Source organism: Lepidothrix coronata, unplaced genomic scaffold (genome assembly GCF_001604755.1).
Source record: "Lepidothrix coronata isolate B3197 unplaced genomic scaffold, Lepidothrix_coronata-1.0 Scaffold2, whole genome shotgun sequence".
NCBI lineage: Eukaryota > Metazoa > Chordata > Aves > Passeriformes > Pipridae > Lepidothrix > Lepidothrix coronata.
Window position 1 is genome coordinate 4,959,722 of NW_016690182.1, and position 20,053 is coordinate 4,979,774.

Genomic DNA, 20,053 nt, shown 5'->3' on the forward strand with positions numbered 1-20,053 from the left:
CAAAGACTCATCATCCTGAGGTGAAGCAGCAGTTGCCTAATTATATCTTGGAGGACACTTTCAAGTGAGAGGTAAAACTTACCCTAAGGGACAGAAATTAGAAAAACACCTGTGCAAGTCACATAGTTTCAAAAATTAGCAGCAGAAATGAGAACAACGGTCTTCCATAAATGGGGAAAGGATTTGCTTTAAAGTATTTCAAATTCATCATTATCTAGCAAAAAATTCCTTTGGAAAAACTGGGAAACAATGCACAATATGAAAGATGCCTGAAGACAGGCCTGTCAGATCTCTGGTTTTCAAACATACTTCCTTCATGTGATAATCTCAAATATCCATACCAACTGCTGAAGCAGGTGTTCAAGTAAATCTCCCCATGAAGAGCACAGCCCTGAGCTTGGGAACTCTTGACAGATATAATTACACTGGCTTTTCTCATATGTCTGAGCACCCATAATCCTATGAGACTTGGATCTTTATAAGACATATCAAACACACAGCATCTGCTGATTTTGGAGACAGACAAAAATATAATCAAAGCAGGTACCATGTTCCAGCCAGTTAGTTTTTATTACATTAGAAATCCTACCTGAACATTTCTTTCAACTCATTCACCTTCTTAGCAGGATATTTGCTGGACTGGCTGTCACTTAGGAAAGCTCTGGCATAGGCCAAGGGACCAGCATTAACCTAGAACCAAAGAAGAAATCTGAGGTGGTGAATCACAGAAATCATTTATGCTAGAACTTCTGCTGAGTTGCTAAAGGCATTTGTGAAAAGAATAACAATTTTTTTTAAAAAAACCCACCCAACATTAGCTATTTGAATGCCATCAACTCTGCATTACTAATGTCCCCAGAGACACTGAAAGTTTCAAAGGTTGAGTATTTTTCCATCTACATTTTCTAAGATCAAAAGATAAATGGAGATAAAAAGAGAGATTAAATTTGTTTCTTCGTACTTTCCTCTTATTTCCGTTTGGAAAAGCAGTATGATCCGAGTCCTAAGGTCATTTAACCAGCTTGAGAAGTCAGGCTTGCAAAAAGGCTATTTGTGCCTGATACTTGCAGTGCAATGTTCAAGAGTTAAGTACATTTCAGCAGTCACCCACGGCCAACTAATGGGCAATTACTTGGACTCCACACTGTAAACACCACTGGAGAAAGTGCTTATTGCCAGGAGCCTCCTGCTAATGCAGCAGTGAAGCTGCAGGGAAGCTGAGCTGGCAGGCTGATGGCTCAGCCCTGCAAGCCGGGTAGTTAATGATTTCTGGAAAGTCAATGTGTGGTGTCATGACTAGATGGCTCACCCTGAGCTGTGTATATAAACGCAATTTTGAACAGACATCAGACAGACTCACCTGCACAGAAACACAGCCTTGCAATTTGAGCTGCAGCTGGATCATGTCAACGTCACCAGCAGAGCAGAGTTTCTGCAGCTCTGCTGTCTTGTCTTTTATTTCATCAGTAGCAACATCGATTGGTTTTAAATTAACCTGATGTTCATAATTGACTGGAATTCTCTTCTTTACGTATGGAAAGGAGTTGGAAGCTGGCAGAAACAGCAAAAGAAATTTATAGATCGAAAAGTCATGCAGCACATAGGAGTACTCTTTGCAGAATATATACAAGCGGATTCTTGCTCTCAGGGATTTATTTGGTGTGTGTGAAATCTCAAACAAGGCTATAATTTACCAGCACAGTTTATTAATTTGGAAAAATGTGAGCATAAAAACACAAGGTAAATTATCCCTCCCAACCAGGATATCATCTCACAATTCTGATTAAGCTGAGAGAATTTCATGAGAGAAGCTGAGGGATATTTTCATGAGCTAAAATAGTTTCAAAATAGTTGCTGATACTGTCTCATGATCAGATGTTTGTACTTACTAGTTAGAATGGTCCTTTTTTTACACTGTTCTTCCACACTGCCATGCTTTTTTCCAGATAAAGTGTAAGGAGTTTCAAATACAAATCTATTGATGTTATGATTTCTTTCAAATTCAGTCTTTCTTTCAGAGATTTCTTTGTCTTCAAAATAGGGCTTCACGTAAGTCACTTGAATATGGGCATACTTAGGATCAAGGTCTTTAATGTTGACCTGTGGGTTACTCACAAAGAGAGCAAAGGTTAATAACTTACAGTTGGCTAATTTATATACTGGGATCTGATTTAAACTAATTCCCTGCTGACCTAGCCTTACTGCATGCAGATTAGTGACACATCAAATGCTCCTTTTGACCTCAGTTGGGATGTCTAGACCACTAGAAGATACACAAGACAAGGAGGTGTGGCACAAGAAACATGTCATATGGTGCCAAACAAGCTGCTCCTGAGCAGGCAGTCATATCACCTTATCCATCAATGCAGCACATCCCTGAGCTACTTAGTCCTAATATGACCATAAAGTTTTTGGAGCACAAGCCAATGCTCATACAGTGCTGTGCTGGGACAGGCAAATCTGCAGGCTTGCCCTAAGCCAGGTTTGGGATCACCAGTGCTGTCTTTGCTAACCCAGATAAATCTGCAGTTGCAGCCTAAGGGTGTGAACAGCCCTTGCAGGGAGCATAAATAAGTATTCCATGTGAAAGAGAAGGAGCTATGGCTGCAAGGCCCAAAAAGATTTTTTTTAGACTTGGAGTGTCAAAGCAACAAGAAGTAACTCTGCTTCCAGTCATCTGCTGCTCTGTGCTGGCTTCTGACACCTGCCAACAACTTGGCTCAGTGGGATGGGGATTGCAATTTCCCATTCATAATTCCCAACTGATTTGTTTCCATCCACCCAGGAGCCGGAGCAGCACCAAAACTTGTCAAGCTGTGCCAGCATATCCACACTGGAGCAGGAGGATGCATTGGGGGCCATTGGAAGCAAGGTGCTTGCAAGAGGGTGGAGGAGAGGGCTTGCTCCTCCCTTCCTACTGGCAGAAGGGAGGGATGCTCTGTTAACTTCCTTCTTCAGCTCCACACAGCAAAGTTCACCCTAACAGCATTTCATTAGCTCGTTCATGCACTTTAACTCTACCTTATTAGAATCCTGGATAATCTTTACAGTCTCTGACCCAAATTTTTCTCCATAAAGCTTAAGAAGTCTGAAGGAGATCTCTGAGAGGCCTGTCAGTTTAGGTTCCTTATAGACGTATTCCTTCCCATCTTCTTCTTCAAAGAACGTCTTGCATTAAACACAAAAAAAAAAATAAAATAGTGAAGTAGTGAGGAATAGCTGTGTTCCTTCATTTGGAGAACTTTATCTTAGATTTTCTACTTGGAAAGTAAGTTTCTACTAACATTTCAGAAAGTCAAGAATGTTTGTAAGGCTATAGCTCCCATAAAGTCTCTCTGAACTCAGCCTGTTTAATAGGTTCCTTCAAAAATTGTCTAAAAAAACCCATAAAATTCCTCAACCAACCCAAACATAGCACATCATTGCTTGAGTACAATCGGTGAGAAATCTAAACAATATGGAAGATAGTTTGGCCACCACATGGCCTTTTGGAAGGTTGGGAAGAGAGAAATGGGAAAAAACCCAAAAAAAACAAGGCACAGAGAAGGAGCTGAAAGATAATTAAGTTGAGGACAGCAGAGTCATAAGAAAAGTCTGAAATTAAGGAATTTGTGTAGAGTGTGAGAGACTTTAAGCAATAAAAAAAAAAATGGATTTTCTCTGCTTTAATTCCTCTTGTATTCAAGGAAGTGGAACTTGGTGTATTTACTGTAAGACAAAACTGCATCAAAGGTTGTGCTTGCATCACCAGTCCTCCCAATAATGGAAACAGCATGAAAACTTCACACTTTGGCAAGCTATTCCAGTCAGAAGTTGTGACACAGTATTAAAACTATTTGTGGGTAGCTGGAATAAAAAGCTGGCAAAACTTTAAAGTACAAAACTGGATCAAGTATTGATTGTCAGGATGACATGTTACACAGCTTAATTTTAGGGGCTAGTCCAGTTATTTCCACAGCTTCTGCAAAACTAACCTTGCAGTTGTTTTATCTTTTGCTAACCTTATTTACTTTTTACATATCCAAAGTTGTGGATAAGATGAGGACAAATGTAAAATGTATGTCTACTGCAGCAAATGCAGCATTGCAATGCTCCAATATGTTGTGTGTGCAGTGACAGTGGTAAGGTAAAAACCCATGATGGTTTCAGGGGTATTCATCATCTTCTCTAAAAGAAGGAATGAGGAAAAAGCAAGGCTAATTTAATTTCCATAGGGTTTTCTAAAGAGGAGTCCTGTATGTCCCCCACGGTTATGGGTCCACAAGCAGAAGTAGGTTGTTCAGAGACAAAAAGGACATGAGGGTATCATACTTTAGATTAACTTCTACAGGTGGAATAAAGAAAACCCAAAACCACAACTGCTTTCAAGCTCAGAAGACTTCATCAGATATGATAAGATCATGCCCCTTCCTGGGACTCTAAGCCTCAGATCTTGTTCAGTTTTCCAGCTACCTCAGCTAACAGAAATACTCTCTATCTCTACACATGAGTAACCAACACTGATACATGTTTTGTCTCCATCTTCTCCCATAACCATTTACTCTACTAATATGTAGAAGGGAGCAGCAACTGTCTGCAGAAAAAAAAGTCTGTTACTACTACTTTTTATATACTATGGTTATATATACTGTTAGTCGTTATATACTATACAAACTAAATTGTGTAACTTATAATAACTATAGTTACAAAAATACCCCAGTGTTTTCTGAACCCAATAAGCCATTTCCTAACTGCTGAGTTGTTTTATGAAAAGCCTACCAGCAGAATCATAAACTTGATAATAAATCAAGTGCTCCTGGAACAGACACAAACCCTCACCACAGGCGCGCGATACCAAAATGCTCAGGTAGGCACACTGGTGGCTGCCCCAGAGGAACTTTTCAGCTCTAGGTCTGACAGAGCAGCAGCTTTTGGGGCCAGGATGACTGGTGAGGGGTAGCTGACAAGCCAGTGTATATACTTACTTGTCCATAAAAGGCCACTCTGAAAAAGGTTCCAAGGAGCCTCTTCCTTGAGTGCATTACTTCCAATATCTTAGCATATGCTCCATGGAGCGTTCTGTACAGCTGAGTAAGCTTCTGGAAATCAGATTTTGACATTGTTAAAACAGGATTTTGCAAGTAGGACATTCTAGTTAACACCGGAAGCTACTGAGATATCTGAACACAATCCTTTGGAGAATTGAAACTTGAATTTCCAAAGAGGTTGAACTCATGCAGTTTTGCTTGAAAAACCTGCCTTAAGTACACGCTTAGTGTCAGGTCTGCAAGGTACCACAGACTGCAGTAAAGCCACTACCCTTGGAGAGAAGGCTGAGTGCACTGTCCCAGCGTGTCCCCTGACTCGGCTTTTATGAGTAGAGAAGCTTGCAATATTTTATGCAGGAAATATTTTTTTGATTAAAAACAGCTTTATAATGAAAAAAAAAACAGATCAAGGCAAGACTTTCCCTAGCTTCAGTTATATTTGGATGCTGTCCTGATGTGGAAGGGGTCATGGCAGAGGGTGGGAAAGGGTAACACTAAGCAGCCGAGGCCCAGCCTCACCAAAGCACAGGTCACAGCAGGTGCTGGGAAGGAGCAAGGCAGAGGGCTGGTAACAACTTCCTTCCTTCCTCTCCACTTGCCACCGAATTACCTACAGATCTAGTCCTTTGAAGAGTTCTCGCTCTGTTTTTAACCCTTAAGAACCTCAAGTCTCAAAAAGAATCCAGCTTTGAGGAGCACATGGGATGATAAGTTTTATTTTAGGGGAAGGAAGGTGGGAATTATTCACTAAACATGAGTCTCCCATAACTTTAGCTTTGATAATTACCTCTCAGACCATTGCTTTCACTAATTTCTTTAATGACCAGCAATGAAGCAATCTAGAAAATTACCTGCTATATGCAGACTATTCAAAATACCCACCTCAAATTCCCGCCGCTTTTCATAAATAGGAATGATCAGTTTGGAAACTTCAGAAATTGTTTCATAACGCTCTGCTTTCCACAGGCCATCTACACACTGCTCCAGCAGCTCCACCAGGACCTCCTACAAGAGCAACCAAATGAGTGATGTTAATAACAGTCAAAGTTAGAAAAGAAAGCCACTTTAACTTCAGATACTTTATTGGGTCCCAGGATAAGTAGCCACAGTTTAAGTTAAGAAGAAATTAAGTTTAAATCCTGGGTGTTCCCAGTCTTTCCAAAAGCATTCTAAATTTTAGGGGGCGGGGGGGGAAGGAAAAACATGAGTAATTTTTAAAAAGTTCATTAGTTCTTAACAATCATTAGCACAATAGCCAGCAAGTATGTCCTGGTTATTTAGCTACCTCCTCAGGAGGATGCCAAAACTCTGGGAAAATACAGAGATGACAGCACTGGAAAGTGAGAGATGTATGTCTAAGAAACATGTCCAAACAACGTGTGTGCAACAGCAGTGGGATGTGATGCTGAGGACCCTCAAGCTTAGTCTTGAGGAGTGGGCAGCTGGGCTGCAGGGCCACCTCGCTCAGCCACGTGTGGCCCACCCAATGTAGTTGTACAGCTACGGTGCAGAAGTAACTGTGAGACTTTATGACTCATGGGTGGATCTACCCACTTCCCCAGTGCCCTGCTATGGTTTCTGGATTGTTCTGCTAACATGCTGTCCTGCAGCACAGCCCTAACTCAAGGGCAACCTAAGTTGACTTGCATTCTATCCCTCCTTGGAAATACCACACCCAGCTGCACTGCCCTGTGCTGGCAGAATCAGGATTTGCATAACAGAGGAGGCAAAGGTTGTGGTGCAACTTTTTCAGTCTCAGTGCTCGAAAAGCCTTTCATAGGAATCAAGAACTTACACCAGTTTTGCCTTTCTGAATCATACACAGAAAATCCTTCAGTGCAGATTTCTCTTGGGAAACTGCAGTGCAACAGTCTTCTTTACAGATGCCAGTGCATGCTATAATTTATGTTAGAGCTCACATGAACAATGTCTAAAACTAAATCTGAACCAGCCATCAAATATCCTGCAGTCTATAGTACAGGACCTCACCTCACTGTAATGTACATCCATCATCCCACCATCTTCTTTCATTGCACCTTCTTCATCAATGTTGGGAGTGATTTTCCTGAAGGCAGTGCATCCACTGGGGAAGAGTTCTGCAGCAGACAAAACCAAATAGCCAACACTAAGTAGAGAATTTGGAGGGACTCCAAGCCTCCTAAGCAGGGTACTGAAGACTTTCCCAGCCAAGGAAGTGCATTTAACTAGGTTCTATGCAGCCTTAACTTTTTGAAAAGTTAACTGTCCTCTTCAACAATTAATCCCTTGCATGAAAATATGAAATGGAGTCAATATATCAACTGTGGAACAGATATTTAGAAGAAAATCTGCAATGTGGTGTAACTTGAGAACACACGAGTCTGTCCTTCCTTCCTGTTTTGTGTTAAACCACAACACTCTCCTTTTTTTCTCATTGTTCTTTATATATGTGCATAGTTTGGCTACAGTCTCATTTCTTGACTGAATTTTGACTGCTTCATTCTATAGTTTTCTGTACTGCCTATAGTAGTACTTCTGATGAACATATTGATAATCAGTTTTCAACATGGGCTTCCCCTGTGAGCCCATTTCCTACTGTAAGATACAAGTGAACTTTTAAACAAAGGCACGATGTGTCAGTTCTTATTTCACTCAGCACCATGCCAATGTGGCTGCCTAAGTAGACCTGGCCAGCCTAGAAAATGCCTGATTATGAGCAATTGAATTCCTTTCTTAAAAAATACTCGTAATCTTCTAGTTTTATCCATTGCATTATTTATTTTCTTTTCTAGCTTGTCTCTAAAATAATTATTTACCAAATCGAGAGAAAATTATTTTTAAAAATATTCCAATCCCCTCAAACCCCTTCACTGCATCATCCTCCTCCTTGTGCCTCCCAAAGAGCAGACACTTACTTTTCCTGTGCAGAAACTCTGCAACGAGGGCTGCTACGTGAACATAACACATGGCTGCCTGCAAAGTACAAAAGGGACATTATTAAAATGTCATCTGAAAATCTGTCTTTGTTGCACACCGTGTTTATAATTACATGAATTACCTCTGAAAAGTCTCCATTTTTCACGTGTATCTTTGCCATGCTGTCCAGCCATGTTTTCCGGAGCTCTGGGGTACTCGCGTAAGACTTGGCTAAGCTGTACTGCAGATCTATCAGCATTTCTGGATCCTTCTCATGTTCTTTCATTTGAGCAGTAGCCATAAGCACCGTGCGGATTCTCTTTGTCAAATCTTTGACTTCAGAAGGAAAAGCAGTTGCCTGACACAAAACAAATCTAATTAGAAGATAATACAGAAAATGCAGGCTTTGCCAAGGAAAGACTCACTAACCTTTTAGCCAACACTCCATGTACTGCCAATCTGAAACCGCTGAGAACATGGGAGATAAGACTAATTAACTGTTCCTTTTTGAGCTCACGCTGCATACAGTGTACAGTGTTTCATACACAATTAGAGGCATTTCAGTTGTGGCACACACATGGCCAGTCTCTCCAGGTCATGTGCAGGATGCCAAGTTGGCTGTTCCCATAATGCAGTGAGTCTGGTACTTTGGCATCCTGAGGAACTGGTCTGGGAGCAATACAGAAGTGCTCCATGCATGCAAATGTCCCTGGATGGGACCACAAACCATGCCTCCAGTATTTTGCATGTCATTCAACATCTGGCTTGTTAGGCTCTGATGTGGTCACTCTTCAATTCCTAAAGCACTGACAGCATCTGCAGAGCTCCCCACCACAGGAATGCAACAGAGAAAGAAACACAGGCTCGGATCTGGTTCCGTGCTCAGAGCAGGGCCATCACTGAGTAAAAGCAAGGCTTGCCCAGCTGAGTTTTATAATCTCCTATGACAGAAATCCCACTTTCTTTCTGAGCCCTGCTCCAGGGCTGTGCTTAGGAAATAACTTTAAGTAAAGCTGGAATTGTCCTTGCAGCAACATGCACATTTTTTCTTGTCCTGCACTCCACATCTCTGAGAAGAGCTTGACCTTGTCTCTATAACCTGCCTGCTGTGGAAAGCAGCAGTCAGGTCCCCCCTCAGCTTTCCCTCCTCCGTGATGAGCCTGGATTACATTCCCTTTCCTTAGGTTCCTGCTCCCTAGCTGTTGCCGTGGCTGTGCATAGCACCCTCTCCAGTGTGTTGAAATGATCCTTGCACTTAAACATAAACTGGGTATAATGATCATCTCGCAATGTAAATTATGAGCAGCAAAGTATGGCTCAGTGAAACCCTTATCAACATCTGTGCACAGAAGAGAACTGAGATTTTTACCAGGAATATCCTAACTATAAATTTTTTATATCACAGTCAAACACCATCCCACTTTTACGTCATAGGATAGTCATGGAACTATAAAGACTCTTCCCATTTTCCTCTATCCTACCTGGGCAGCTACTCTGTGCAATGAAGGAAGCTGCAATTGCTCTGTGGGTTGGGTACAAACTACTAATCTTAGTGCAAGAACAGACAATAATTTTCTAAAGAAATACAACCAGCAATCTCCATAAGAATGCTTTCTTAACATTACTGACACTCAGTTAATTAAAATTAATTCCTGCTAATTATTACCTTCAGGCAACAGAAGTATAAGACCCTCCCTTGTCATTTTTCTCAAAGCTTGAAGTTCCTGGAAAGCTCTTTGGACACCCTTGCAAGCAGCACACTGCAAAATATAACCTGAGCTCCCTCCCCTTGGTGTGAGGCCTCACAGACGGAGCATGACCTGCCTGAGCAGCTGGCCCTGCTGCTGTTGGCATAACACTTCAGTTCACTGAGCAAATGCAGCCCGTTATGAGCCTCTAAATTACAGTTCCAATCATTAGCCCTACCCTTAATCATGGCTTCCTGGAGTCTGTCCCCAGCCTTGCTGCTAGCACTTGATGGGATGTAACACCTTCAACTCACCTTCATAGGCCTGTCGCTGTTTGCAAAGTTGTTAATGATGAGCAAAGAGTCCTGAAATCTTGTCCCACCGCTAAGTGCCACATCTGCTATCAACTGGCTCACTGCAATTATGATCTGTTGGGACAGAGTAGGGGATTTATTTAAATGAGCCCTAACGAGCTTTATTGTCACAGTTAATAAAATGCTCATAGGAAAACATCACATCCTTCCCACAATGTAAGCATTGGTAAGCAGATGGTGTGCCTTTGCTGGCAGGTCTCCCAAGGACAAATACTCCCCAGAGGTCCAAACTGCTTTGCTGAACAGAACTATCCAACAATTGTAATACAAACTCCTGTTTGTATGTTAGCTACCTTATTCTGTGATTCATTACAACCTGGAGGGTATTCATCTGTCCCACTAGGTTATCTAAATTTGCTTCAAAAAGTACCAATGTCAAAAAAGCAGCTCCAGGGAAAGCTCTTTTCCTGCCTCAAAGGCAGCTGTCCTTTCCACCCCATCCCAGTCAGCCTCTGGGGCAGAGATGTGTCTTCTGTCTGAGACTCTAAAAATTCAACAGCTTGGAGTACTTCATTGCAGTATATTTTACCCAAAGCGGCCTGGGCCAGTCACTGGAAAGGGGATTTTTGTCCATATGGCAACAGCAAGATCCTCTGCAGACGTGAGGTGACAATTGCTATATCTATTCATTAAATCTGAGGCATGCTGCTCTCTAGCTTTTCTCAAGTCACTGACCTGAAGATGTGTTCTCAGGAATGTTCTCCTTTTGGTGAACTCAAAATTATTTCTCATCAGGAGATACAGAAGAGCGGAGGCTTCGTTCCTTGTGGAAGACACCTTGGAAGTGCAACACTTCAGGATCTCATAGCAGAGGGCAGCACACATGTTCACCCTTCCCTTGAAAAATGCTGAGGGAAACTTCACAAGAAACATGCAAATATTAGAAAATACACCACTAAATGGCACCCACAGGGTTCAGATGGGCAGGAACACAGGGCAACACACTGAGCCTGGTCAGCCTCAGTAAAACTTCTGCCAGTATTCTGAGCCTGAAAGTATTTGTGGGAATGAATTTGAGGCCTGTTTTTAACTACGTTTCCTAGAGCAATGTGAACGTTGCTGTCAGACTTCTTGGGGATGTGCTTGTGTACATCCATCTAACCCACCTGCTGATAATATTTGGGTTTTTGGAAAATGCTCACCAAATTGGATAGAAGTGTTATGTTCTTACAAAATCCATAAACACCAGTAGTGGGGCAGAGAGGAGAGGTCCCATGGACATTCCCACCAAAGGCTGCTGTATAGAACATCAGAAAATCCATCAGAACCCACCCAGGAGTCCGACCTCTCCGGGAAACATGATGTGCGATGCTTGCACAGCTACTTCCACCCCTCAGAAAAGTCTAAAATCATGCCTGTGCACCCTTGGGAATGCAAACAAGAGACTGGTTTGTCCCTGAGGGCCTAAAATACAGTGACCTGCCCTGTCCCCCCAGATGGAGCCTGCCCCAGGAAGCAGCAGGACCAAGCCAAACCACAGTGTGAGCTCCCTCAGTCAGCAGCAGGGTAAAGAGACCTGCAGCAGGGGGAAGGGAAGCAGATGGGGAAGACCCTGGTGGCACATCTGTGCTCTCACCAAACTCCTGCTGCTGAGCACAGCTGTGGGGGCAAGCACAGCCATGTCTGGAAAGCAGATGGATGCAGTGGGTCAGTGGGCAGCAGCCTCCAGGGCTCCTGGAGCTGGGGATGCCAGTGCGTGTCCCACTGGCTGCGGTCATGAGTGGTGGCTGGAGGGGAGGGAGCACCACACTCAGCTTCCTTCCACCCCAGCCACAGTGGTCTGGACGCAGGGAAGCAGAACAAGGAAGGGCTTTGTGCTGGCACGCAGCCGCCTCTGCAGGGACCTGTTGGAGAGGGGTGACGCCAGCACTTCCTCAAGGCAGTGGGGGCTGTTTGGGCATTGCACAGCAACACTCTGCTCCTTCTGCACTCTGCTCCTTCCTGCTGCAGCTGGCAATGAGCCCCAAGGAATTTCCTGGCACAAAGAGGCAACTGTGGTTTTCCCTGTTCAGAGGAGTGACATGTTCAGTTTGCTCAAGAGCCAGTGGTGCTCATGGGGCACTTCTATCTGCCCACTACCTTCTGCCCATGGGAGATGATAGTAAATGCTGTCAGAGTATTCACTCACACCCTCCAGTTAGAGCCTGGAGCTGTTACTGTGGCCCTCTACTCCTTGCATTAGGTATATATGTTCCAGGAAAGCTTGTAGGGTACTGCCATGGCCACCATCATAGCATACTGGTGACAGGGTCTCAAAACGGGAATCTAGGAGCTGTGGCTGGCAAGACTGCTGTTGGGATCACACATACACACACACAGAGGTTAAAAACCAGAATGAAGACATGAAATACTTGGATGTTCACTGCCTCTAGCCAAAAACATATTCAGAAGAAAAATAGGAGAAAGAAAAGAGGCAAATAAATATCATAGTAAGGCAGGGCCACGAGGATCTTGTGTGCATTCAGGAAAGGAGCTCCTAAGGAACTGCTGCTCATTGTAATGCAGTCCTTCCCCCACAGCAAGATAGGGTCATGCTCAGCACTGGGTTTAGCCCACAGCTGGCCAAGCAGTGGTTCCTGGTGCCAGGTTCAGGGCAGCAGACCCATGGGTGTGTCCCTGCTGGAGATTTGGCCAGGTGTTGCCTGTGGCTCTCCTGGCCAGAGAACACACTGGAAAGAGCATGAAATGGCCCATGTGTGATGACTGTGAACACTGGAGGAGCCCACTTCTGATCCAGCCCTAATATGATGGACCACAGCAGGAGTCAACACAGCAACCAGCTCCCGGAGAGGTCTCAGCACAAAAGGGATGTGAGGGCAGGACAGCCAGAGTGGCAGGCAAGACATGGGGTTTCCATGATTCACATCCACGTGTCTGAGCTGCTCTTTAAAGCAGATCCCTCCTCTGTGCATGTTTTCCTTTATAACCTTTAATTTAAAACCATTCCCAAGCATGTGTGTATATATCTATCTGTAAGTGATGCTCTGAACAGAAGGAATCAGTTGTTAAGAAAACCTAGAGTATGAAACCAGAACGGTCTAGTTTTGTTGGTTCTTCCCAGCCAGTAAAACAGTCAGCTTTCTTCCTGCATTCCCAGCACACATGCATGCAAGTGGGATTCATTTTAAAACCAAAACTAAAGATGCAAACAATTATAGAATGTCTTTGTTCTTTGCTTTCTTGCAACATCTCTTATTATTTTTTTAAGGTCTTTTCCCTATCCAGTAACCAGATGTAATGCAGAAAGCAAGCTATTTTTAAGAGAGATTTTGGGATGTGGAATAAATTTCAGAAGGCTTTTTCCCTCCAGTAACCATTTGCTGTGACCCCAGATAAGAGGGGGATTTTTTTCATTGCAATTATAGCTACCATAGAAGGCCACAGAAATGACAAACTGTCCTTTCTAACCCTGTCAAAGGCACAACTCACTTTTGCTTTTCTTGGAGTTACAAAGCAGCATTCATACTTCAAAACAAACTTGCAGGAACACATTCTATCGTTGCACTTGTCACGAAGTGCAGTGACGACCCACACTCCCCCCACCACCACTTTAGCCCTTAAAAGAACCCTTGAGAGGACTTAGAAGGAAGTTTGGGACTTGTGTGGTTATGGAGTTGGCAAAGAAAACACTTCCTTATAGATACTATCTGCTGGGCTCATATCTTGCTCTTACAGAAGCAACCCATGTCCTGTTATAGGGGAAATGTGAGAAATTAGCTGAAATCAATCTTTCATATCTTTAAAGACCCATGATGCCAAATTGAGCATGGATTCAGGCTGGCATAAATCCAAGAAAACAATCCCACTGCCCATCCTTGCAGTAGCCAAGCATGCAGCCTGCCTTGCTGTCATCGGCATTTTGGAAAGCAAGTGTGGAACCCCTGAGGGGCTCCAGGCTTTGAAGGATGACAGTGAGATCAAATTGAACAGGTGTGCAGGTTTGGCTTCAGATTTTAAAAAAACTCCCAGAAAATGCGCCGGGAAGGCAAGGAATGTCTCTTATTTGCTATAGGCACAGAACAAATATTTCTGGCTAAACAAACTTTTGGCTATTAAGAGGAAAGGTGGGGTGTGTGCAGATCTGCATCAGGATGGACCTCGAGGCTACACAGATCACAGGCACACAGAAAACTCAACAGAAAGGTAGAGCAGTAAACATGAACTGGACCCTGCAGAAAAACTGAGCGATTCCTGCCACTGCCAGTTGCCAACTAGCAGGCTTTAAGAAACCCCATGGTAAAACACCTTGCAGAAGACCACAATGTCTGGAGGCAGACAGGGAGCCAGCAAGACTTCTGCATTTCTGCTTCTCACATGTTTGCTTAGCACAAGCCAATATTTAGCCCTAGACTCATACTAGCTCTCAGCTTTGCTGTGGGGTTATAGTAAAACATACATAGCACAGACTTTTTCCACCTCTGAAAAACAGTTTAGCAGCCTCTTTATTTAATCAGACTTTGCTCAGCACCTAGTGCAAGAGCTCCTTTGGAAGTTACCATTTGCTGCTTATCACTCACATACTGTGCTCTGCCTCGCTGCAATGGATTTTCCTCATTAATGAAGTGTTGTGTCCACAGGATTTGAGAGGTTTTAATTAACTTTGCATTCATGATAACCGTGCAGCTTGGAAGGAATGGCGTTCACACTGGGTCTTGAAGACATACTTATGAGAGGTGCAGGTTTTGACAAGCACAAAGGGAAATGTCATCACTCACTGCTTTTTTCATAGCATCAGTCACTGGTCTTTCATAGTTTGCTGTGGCTTTGTCACTGCTTGAGCGTGGGGGATTAAACAGCTTCACTGCCTATCAGGGCTCAGAAAAGCACGGAAGGTTCACTGAGGTTCAGCAAGTACTGTCTTCTTTCAAATGCAGTGGGTGAGGACCTGCCTGTCAGAGCAAGTATTATTCAAGCAATAGCACTGTCAGCATAGTTAGTTTGGGGCAAAGACTCAAGCACCAGCTTTTGGTTGAACAGAGGCTAATCTTTGTGACCAAGGCAAGTGAGAGAACTCCTCATGATTTCTCCTTTTGCTTCCTGATATCCACCAAATAATAAATAACTGGAGGACTTCACTGACTTAAAAAACACCCCAGGTTAACTGGATTTCTAAAACATTTCTCCAAAATATTAGGAGTTTAAGCATACTGGCCTTTTCTGCCGTACCTATAAGTTCTCCTACGCCCTTATTGTCATGTATTACATACCTTGCTAATGAAAGCTCTCAGAGAGGCAAACACATGCTTAAGGGCTGCTTCTGACTGCCCGTTTTTGAGAAAAGCCAGATGAATATCAAAAACCTTCTTCATAAGTGGATTGTGGCCATCGTTGCTTAAAAGCTGGGTCTGTAAAGCAATGAGAGAAGTTACTTCATAGAAATGTTGTGCCTGAAGCTGGAAATAACAGAGATAATTTTGCATAATTAATCACATCAATTCTTAAGCCAGATAAGGAACAGGGCCTTCAGTAAAAGTACAACCAATAAAATATGACGATCACTACAAACCTACAGTAGTTAGTCAGAGGCTATTTTTATAGAAGAGAATAAAACAAAAATATTTTATCACTTCTGCATCACTAATTCCAAAACCTAAGTCAATAACCTGTACAACTTTCACTGATTGCCTAGTTATTTTAAATAAAACATGCTGTTAACAACATAACTATCACACTGGTTTTTTCCATTTCTTTTTATTTGCCTTGAAAATTGTTTCATTTGCAGCCCAAAAGAGAGAGAGAAAAAAAAAGACTATCACATCTTTTCACTGGGTAGATTCATAGCTGTAGGAAACCAGTACACTTCCCTTGTTCCATGCAAATTTTGCCAGTTTGCATCATCTGGAGATACGGTAAAATGGAGCTACGTGTCTTTTGACACTTTGTACACACCTTGTCACAGGGTAAGTTTAGGATCCAGACTTTTAAACTGAGCTCATTTGCTCGGCAGCAAGAGCAGCACCAGCCCTGTTGCTGCAGCACAGAGCCCACTTCTGTGCAGGAACACCCTGTGACCATAAAAGTGAAGCAGAAGCCCATTAAAGCGGAAGGGAATCCAGTCTGTCCTGTGGTTTGAAAATCACATTGTTTTGCAGTTCAGCCATATTCAAAAAGAGGCAACTGAGAAAGTCAAGCAAGTTTTAACCCTTGCATCATTGAAATCCTTTTGATGCTACCAAACTTCTAAGGAGTAATTTAATGTATACACCAGGATGGCTTTTTGGCTCTGCAACAGAAGCAGAGGCTATGAAACACTTACTCTTCATGTTGTTCAATTCATCTAAAAAGGAAATCTTTATCATGCTTGCTCTGAAATCCAGAGTTGCTCTTGTGACATTATGCAGACACATTGCTACATACAGGATTCCTCTGACTACATTTCGGGAAGAGCACTTCTGGAACAGTATTTTGCTGCCAGTCTGGGGTTCTCTTCACCACAGAGGTTTTGGTTTTTGTAGATGGCAATGACTGCCAGGAGCGGGAATCATCACATGAAGGATGATTCATATGGTGGTACTGGTCCTGTCTGCACTGGTAGCCACAGGAGGAATGCCTCAGCCCCAGAGACATTAATGTGCAGGGATTCAAAGAAATTTGGGACCTGCTTCTAGGAATTCATGGCAGAAAAGAGTGACCATTCTAAAAATGCTGAACCTTCATTTCCCTTTCATCTAGTCCTCCTTTCTACATGATGTACATTTCCTCTTATTCTATTTTTGTAATGTTTACAGTCACGGTATAACATCTTGCAGTTTTGAAGAAACAGCAAGATTGCATAAGGGCATAATTACTCTAAGACCCTGAGAAACACTCAGTGTTTTGAAAAATAAACAAGATGCAAATGATTTGCTTTTGTAAAGCCTTCCATATTCTTCCACTCTAGGAGAAGGGATCACCAAAATCCACACAAAATCAGAAATACAGCACACTTTTCTACAACATTTTTGATTTCAGTGCTGACCTTGAAACTCTGAGTGAAAAAAGAGATGGTGTCCAGGACTGTCAGGCACACTTCGGTGGCAATATTGCCCTCCAGTAACGCCTGGTGCACAATATCTGCTTCTGAGGTGCCTGCATCTGTGGGCAAAGAGAAAATCAGGAGGAAACAGTGTTCAACACTCCAACTCCCACAAGATCTAAATGCGGATATAGATAAGGTTCTCCCCTTGCACTTCCCTGGGTTTGGGAGATAAAGCAAGAATAGCAAGATGCTGAATTTGCCAGCTCCATTCAGAGAAGCTGCCTCAGCCTGATGTCGAGAGAGAAAACCAGTATCAGTATTACCCCTTAATACCACTGTCTTTAAAGCCAGACAGACAATGAGCTGCCCAAGTTGTCTCCATGAAGGGGAAATGGCAAAGTGCTTCAATGGGACAAAATTCACTCACATGGAACAGCTGAGAGCAGATTCCAGCACAGGTCTGTGCAGGGCAGCTCTCCTGCCTGCCCTGCTCACTACCCAAACCAAGGTGTTGCCTGCACACACACTCAGCCAAGAAGATGAGCCAAGATAGGGGATTGGCTTAAACATCACCCCCACCCAATTAGGAACGTTGCAGGGAGGAATGGTGACCACTGTAACTCCATAGAGTTTGAGTATCCTGAAGCAACAAGCAGCAAGCAGAAAACGGCTGCATGGAGTTTTCATCAGGCTAACACTCCACAGACCCATCCCACCCTGCTGTACGTACTGTGGTTGAGTGTGAAGGAAGTGTCCAAGCTGCCCAGATGCTGGAGCCGCACCCCGGCTCTGCTGCGGAGAGCTGGCATCGTCTGGGATTTCCTATCTGCTGCTGTGTGCTTGGATAACCAGGCATCGTGCACCCTGCAAGGGGAAGCAAACACTGCAGGTTTGGACCAGCAGCAGTAGCCACACCACTATAGGATTATGTGAGGCACCAGGACGGAGACCTCCTCCCTCCAACACATTGATCTGGTTTGTCCTGGACAATCCCAGTGGGACTGACCAGGCTAGGAAGATCTCGCCTGCTCCAGACGGCCCTAGAGCTACTGCAAGAGCAGTGCTGCTGCTCAGGAAGCAGGGAGGGAGCTGTGACTCGTGTCTCACCTGCAGCCAGCTGGGGGGGACACTGCCAACCTGCGTTCACCTGGGCCTGGGGATCGCATGCAGGAGCTGGAGGGGAGGGAAGGGGCAGGGTGCTGAGATGCAGGGCCCCTGCTCACAGCACAGTGCTGAGCAGAGCCCCGGCCCCACGGGCTTCCTGCCAGCTGGGGTTTGCCCAGCGTGGGCGTGCATGCACCCTTCCTGCCTCTGCTGTGGCAGGGAGCACCAGGACAGCACCCACACTCTGGCACCTGATGGAGGAAGGCAGTACCTGGCAATATTCCTCTTGCCCACGTATCTGAAGTGAAATAAACACACCCTAGGAAGAAAGCGAAATACGTATCTGTTAGAGATCCTGCAGATCAGGAATGATCCAGAACATTGTTCTGGCCTGCAGACACGCTCCTCTGTGCATGAGGGTTTGGGTCTGTATTTACAAGTCACTTGACCTCACACCCATGGTTTCCAAACCCTGTGGCACAGCCCTGTCTTCTCATCCATCTGTTTCACCAAACCCACTGCAATGTGGAGGCTGTGCTGTGAGCCCTGCTCGTTCACACATGGTGGGACATAGCCCAGGTTGAGCACAGGGCACTGCCACTTCACTGTGCTCCCTCGATACACAATTGTTTCTCCTCAGAGGGAGGAAGAGCATTTCATTACAACTGAACAGACACCCCTGGTGTTGCACAGGGCAGTGAGTGCACTGTGGTCTCCTCCTTAGCCAGTACTGACCACATGAAGGTGCAGTGTTTGAATAGCCACCTCATGATACTCACTCCAGAAGCACAAGGACATTGATCAGCTCCTGGGGGGAGAATTTGTTCCAATATGCTAAAAGAGTATCTGAAAGAAAAAGAAAAGCAGTGCACTGAGATTTAAAATCTCAAAGAGGGACCTTACAAACCAAAACTGCCAGTGATGGTCCCTTGTGCTTCTGGCTGCCCCCAGTGAGCAGGAGTCACCAACCTTCAGAGATCATCTTCACAATGTAGAGGTAGCACATCAGAAGTGTCCGGATCTCAAACTGGTCCAGCCGGCTGCAGTGTGATACACTGTTCCTCATGGAACTTCTGCGGGCCTATTGGGACACAGATGTGACATGGAGGACCACGGCCCTGGGTCCCTGGGCTGTGCCCAAGCAGAGTGCGGGGCCAGATGCTGGGCAGCGTGGGCACAGCGAACCTGGCACACATCAGATGTGCTGCCATTCCCCCCTACCCCCCACAGCACCATGTTTTGGAGACAGCTCATCCTTTGGGGTTGCTGCCCATCCCGCCTGGAAATCCCGGACACACGACTGAACGCTTCTCTGCCCAGAAAAACAAATGTCTGGGCAGGGAATGAGGTCTTATCTGGCAAAACACACAACAGACTGATTTCACTTCCCCTGCTCTCTGCAGCATTTAAACTCCCAGACGTTTTTGAAGACAGTTCTTGTAACAAAAGAGTTCTTTGGCTATCACAGTTTAAAGCAAGAATCTAACTTTCTGTTAAAGGCATACACTTCAAAACAAAAAGTCAGTTATTAAAAAAGGAGGAAATTTCAGCTTAAGACTTTTTTTTCTCCCCCATGATTTTTGGAAGTATTCTGATTTTCTCCTACTTAGGCAAAATACTACTCCTATTTAGGCAAAATAAATGAAATCCTGTTGGTGGGTCAATTTATGTGGGAAAGTCTTGGGCACTGTGTGGTGGGAAACATCACTTTTAAGGTTATACCAATTTTATTTTGCATTCTCTGTGCTTGCCCTAGCTGCATCCTCCAACAAATGGATACAATTAAGCCGTAAGCAGGACACTTATCCTAAAACTGTGTGTCACATGTTTGGAGAGTGATCCACAGATCTCATTTGCTGTTTATTCTGGGAAAAGCTGTGGATGTGAGTCATAACAAAGCAGAAATAAACAATCATTTTAGAGTTGGAGATGTGTGCTATAGCCAGAGCTTTGCTATTGACCATGCCAAACTATCAAGTCAGCACGCAATTCACTCCAGGGCAACAG

At 44.0% G+C, this 20,053-nt stretch overlaps 1 protein-coding gene across 6 annotated transcripts in view; it reads right to left on the reverse strand.

The window, feature by feature from the left end:
* The window catches only part of DOCK11 (dedicator of cytokinesis 11), an 81,223-nt gene that overhangs the window by 7,218 nt on the left and 53,952 nt on the right, over positions 1–20,053 (reverse strand). For 4 of the 6 annotated variants that reach the window (XM_017818693.1, XM_017818703.1, XM_017818688.1 and 1 more), the window contains 18 exons: positions 19,016–19,127; positions 18,826–18,892; positions 18,318–18,365; positions 18,050–18,115; positions 17,673–17,806; positions 16,943–17,058; positions 15,192–15,329; positions 10,660–10,842; positions 9,925–10,038; positions 8,065–8,280; positions 7,922–7,979; positions 7,017–7,123; positions 5,910–6,032; positions 4,965–5,078; positions 3,022–3,168; positions 1,890–2,100; positions 1,361–1,551; positions 590–690 (listed from right to left, as the gene is read on the reverse strand). In XM_017818693.1, coding sequence (XP_017674182.1) covers positions 590–690; positions 1,361–1,551; positions 1,890–2,100; positions 3,022–3,168; positions 4,965–5,078; positions 5,910–6,032; positions 7,017–7,123; positions 7,922–7,979; positions 8,065–8,280; positions 9,925–10,038; positions 10,660–10,842; positions 15,192–15,329; positions 16,943–17,058; positions 17,673–17,806; positions 18,050–18,115; positions 18,318–18,365; positions 18,826–18,892; positions 19,016–19,127 — 2,246 coding nt within the window. The remainder of the gene's footprint in view (positions 1–589; positions 691–1,360; positions 1,552–1,889; positions 2,101–3,021; positions 3,169–4,964; positions 5,079–5,909; positions 6,033–7,016; positions 7,124–7,921; positions 7,980–8,064; positions 8,281–9,924; positions 10,039–10,659; positions 10,843–15,191; positions 15,330–16,942; positions 17,059–17,672; positions 17,807–18,049; positions 18,116–18,317; positions 18,366–18,825; positions 18,893–19,015; positions 19,128–20,053) is intronic. The other 2 variants (XM_017818721.1, XM_017818711.1) reach the window with 1 other exon arrangement.